At 33.2% G+C, this 4,608-nt stretch overlaps 1 protein-coding gene across 1 annotated transcript; it reads right to left on the bottom strand.

Annotated features, from left to right (window-relative positions):
* Positions 1 to 189: 189 nt before the first annotated feature.
* On the bottom strand, positions 190 to 3,971 carry LOC106330253 (probable lipid desaturase ADS3.2, chloroplastic; the record flags this gene model as incomplete). The annotated part of the gene is made up of 5 exons (XM_013768756.1): positions 3,462 to 3,971; positions 3,215 to 3,355; positions 888 to 1,028; positions 471 to 577; positions 190 to 376 (listed from the first exon to the last, which is right to left on the bottom strand). Coding segments are annotated over exons 1-5 (1,083 nt in total), but the record flags the coding sequence as incomplete, so codon positions are not given.
* Positions 3,972 to 4,608: the final 637 nt, after the last annotated feature.

The following is a 4,608-nucleotide window of genomic DNA, read 5'->3' as shown; positions in this document are numbered from 1 at the left end:
TATGTCCAAAAACGCATCGATCGATCACTAGTTCGTCGGAATTTTCTCGGAATATTCCGACGGATTGATGTTTCCTCGGAATTCCGTCGGTATATTCCGAGGAAATTCCGAGGAAACCCAAATCCTCGGGAAATTCCGAAGATTTCATTTTCCGTCGGAATGTCCGTCAGAATACCGATGTTTTCTTGTAGTGATTGTTTTCTTTTGAGCTTCAAAAGGTAACTTAACGTTCGTGGCCAAGCCAATAGCTTCAAGAAACTTAATAAGATACCAAGTAAAGTCGAGCTGCCACCACTCGAGTCCATGCCTAGCCGAGAACTCGAATGCATGATGATTGTTATGCCATCCTTCATCAAATGTTATAGCCGCTACCCACCTCATTCATCCGGTCACCAATTTATTAACTATTTTTTGTTACTATTAGTATTTAATGAGATTACATATATAAATATGTATAGTATAGACATTACAAATTGTTTTTGGAGAGGTCAGGTGTGTTCCAAGCTCGTGTTCCCCATGTATGGCAAACTGAGTTCACCAGAAAAGTCCCGTGGTATCGAGCCACATTTACCACACCCTGAGGTTACTTATTATTTCACCTTTACCCTTAAGATAACATTTTCTCATGCTAGGTTTTTTTTGTCGACATCCATTCTATCGTCGGATTTAAATCCCGATATATATAGGAACACATCAACAACACTAATATATACATATGTAGACTACAACGCTACATGCGATACTACCCTCATTGTACAAAAACAAAAACTACGATCACTTGCCTCATTCCGATGATGAATGTCCAAATAAACTATTACATTACGAGAAAATGTCTAAATCAAACTATACATAGCTCAAATCTCAATACAAGAAAGATGTGTCCTTACAATTCCCCAGACGAGGAAGGGCATGCGTCCACAAATATAGAGGAGAAGGGCAAAAGCCATCTCATGCAAAAGTATGGTTCGCTGGAGGAACTTGTAGAAGGGCTGCCTCACGAGATCGTTTGCATTCTCCTGTCCACCACACTGCATGCATCCACTAATTTAGTAAGGGTTAGGCCAGATGTGTAGTTTAAAAAAAAAAAAAAGCACCCTCATTGCAAATATCACTAATTTAATTGTGCTCAAAACAAGAAATTTTGTGAGCTTTTCAACTATTCAAAAAGACTCACAATTAACTATTGTTATTATATTATTTTATGAGAAATGAAAACTTCGTTCTCACTTCGAATTCCTCATATAAAAACAAAAGACAAATATTCCGAGGAAGTGTACTCTCCTAAGTCTCATTCTAATATTTTATTAGTATGAGTCGGCTTAAATAATAACAATTCGGATTCGGTTCAAATTTATATTGCGTCATACAATCCATAAAGTAACTTTATATCATTCAGATTTGTGTTATATCACTTCGGCTCGGATATATCCGAAGAATTTTTTTTAAAAACAAAACATAAAAATACTTAAATTGAATAGAAATTAATCTAACACATATAAAACTAATAAAATAACAACAAAATGTTAAATCAAACATAAAAACAAACATCATTTGTAATAATGTGTATTACCAAATTATGAAATTCTTTTTTATAATTGGATATTTAAGGTATTTATTTAAATTTTAATATTTATTTTATATGTCATATCAACATAAACATTGAATTGAGTATTTTAAATACTTATATATTTATATTAACTATGATTTTTTTTATGTTTTGGGTTACCCGTTCGGTTAATAACACTTCAGGTTCCGATATATTTTGTATCACCCTACAAGTTTCGTTCGGATATTTTTATATTCAGGATTGGATAACGGGTCAGATTTGGTTTAGATTTCGGGTTTCGAATTTTATGCCTAGGCCTATTTGTGAGTATTTCAGTATGCGTATGAAATTAGTCTCTCATTCACCTAGGAAATGCTATAAGTAAAACCAATCATGAGATTTTAGAGGTTATGGACAATATAGTTAAAAATTTAATAAAATTTGGCTTTTATTAATTTGAGACCCGTGTGATATATATATATATATATATATATATACTCTTAAATTTAGAGGCTAAAGATAAATGTTTCTTCCCCAATACCATTCATGGCTTTAAGACCATATATTAGCCATCAGATCCAAAAGACCTGATGCAGTAGCATGGTTATGGGACAAGGTTGGTCCAATACAACATCTTTGATATGCATGTTTGAAGTTGTTTCACAAATCAGACTTGAATCAATGAGTTTGTTAGAGCATGATTATCAACCTTGTATCTGGTGGTTCAACCACCTAACTCTATGTTTTAATGAAAGTTGGTTCCAAAAAAAAAAATATTTAAATGAGTTATTAAAATTTAAGGTTTAATATAAGATTGTGATTAGGAGAAGGACAAGTGACACTATATAGAAGAGTTTACTAATAAAAATACGTTAGAGCATTTATATTGGTAGTTTTTCAAAAAATATTCGCAAAATAATAAAATAATATAGTATGAGAGAGAAACATAAAAAGTTGAAAAATTCACATAAATCTCTCATTTGAAACCTTCAAGAACTTGACAAAAAAAAAAGAGAAACCTTCAAGAAATGGTGAAAATACTCTCACGTCTTGATTGCAAGATTTCTGTTTTCACCATTAAATTTTAATCACATAATTAAACTGTCTTAAAATATTAATATTAAATGTTGAGAAAACCACTTAGAAAAACTCACCAATGTTCAAATATTTTTTATGTAACTCTCGCCTACTATTTATTTTTTATTCTTTTCTTTTGTAAGAAGAGACTCGTGTTTAAAGCACTGATGATGTTATTAGAATTACATTTAAGAGCATCAGTACTGGTGTATGATAATTGAATCTCTCAACAAAACTAAAATATTATGGTTTAACTTTATAATTATATTTATTTATTTTTAAAATAATTTGAGCAATTGAAAGTTGACACATGGAGAGATTTTAGTTCTTTAAAACCAATCGATTCTTCACTCTCTCTTCTTTTTGCATTTATTTTCTATTTATTTTATATTTTATTTTAAATCATGAGAGTCTGAAAAATATGAACCGCTACGCATGCTCTTATCTTCCCATGTCGATTAGGAAATCCGAGATTAAATTGGTTTTTAACAATTAACCATCAATGAGTTTGTTCACTATTGAATTATTTGATAATCTTCCCATGGCCATATGAGGAAATTAGTTGGATTTTTTTTTAACAATTGACCATACCTTTTTGTGGATATGGCCTGAATCAAATATCCAAGCCATGTGACTAAACCAAAATCCCTGTGTAGGACTGTATGGGTCACGTTGTGTATCACAATGCTTATGATGGTACCGATGATTGCTCACCCACTCTATTGTGTCTCCCTGCACACAATTTACAAATTATGGCTTAAACATTCATTTTGCGCTTCTTTTAAAACATATAACGTTCAGATCAAATAATCATCTCCAGAATATATAATAGTCAGACCTGAAAAGCCAGAAGGCCACCATAAGCAAATAGATACTCGAGCCATTTCGGTAGATCGAAACTTCGGTGAGAAAGATTCCGGTGATAACACCAGGTGATGCATATTCCATTGATGGCAACGATCCAAAGGAAAACACGAAAAGCCGACCAACTTAAGTAAAATGGAGCCAAGCGGCTCAGAAAATGAACCACAGCAACTTGGACTAACCTGATCACATCCCAATAATTCCAACTCCTTTGCCAAAATGCTCTCTTCTTTCTGACCACCACAACCTCCGACAATGGTATCCCCCAGGAGCTCTCAACCTGATCTGGTGCATCATGAACACCCACGAACGTATATTTCTTGTGAGGCACGGCGACGGCGCCTCCACGTTTGAAGAAACCTGAGTTTGTATAGGTATGGGTGCGATAAGTAGAGAAAGCATTATTGTTACTGGTTTTATGTTGTTTAACAAATGATGAAAACGGAGAGAGTGGTTTGAGAGTGGTAGCTAGAGACACCATGGGTTCAGGTTGTCAAAGCTGATGATGCCTTTACATACATACCCAGTGTGCTACTATATATACACACGCACGACTGGAAAGTTATCCCTTGTTTTTATATCAATTTTCATATTATCATTTTTTTCAAATAAGGGAAGTTATCACTTGTTTTGCGCGGGTAATAAAACAGGGCATACAAATTAACAAACTAAATAATTAAAAAGGATTTTTTTTTTTTTAGATTTTATCTTCAACAGTTTAATATTGTGAATATTCATAACCGGGGAAATTAAAATAAGGCATATAAATGATTAAAATATTCATAACCGGGGTAAAAAACTAAATACAATGATTTTTTTGATATTCTATATTCTGCAGTTTAATATTTTGAAAATATTGATATATTTTTCACTGGATATAATGCATACTGAAGTTTTATACTCCTTCTGTTTTCTATTATTTGATATTTTAAAGTTATATTTTTTATTAGTTATTAAAAATATACAAAGTTTACCAAAATGGCGAGCGCAACGGCGACTTTGACTTCACTGCAGACGGCGAGCGCGTCTTCGAATCCGATGGACACGGCGACGGCGAAGGCGAATTCGACAGATCCACCTGATGCTAAGGAGATGACGATCACAAGAGAGTTACCGGAGCA

The sequence above is a fragment of the Brassica oleracea genome, chromosome C3 (assembly GCF_000695525.1).
Source record: "Brassica oleracea var. oleracea cultivar TO1000 chromosome C3, BOL, whole genome shotgun sequence".
Classification (NCBI taxonomy): Eukaryota; Viridiplantae; Streptophyta; class Magnoliopsida; order Brassicales; family Brassicaceae; genus Brassica; species Brassica oleracea.
This window is presented reverse-complemented; position numbering and strand designations above follow the sequence as displayed.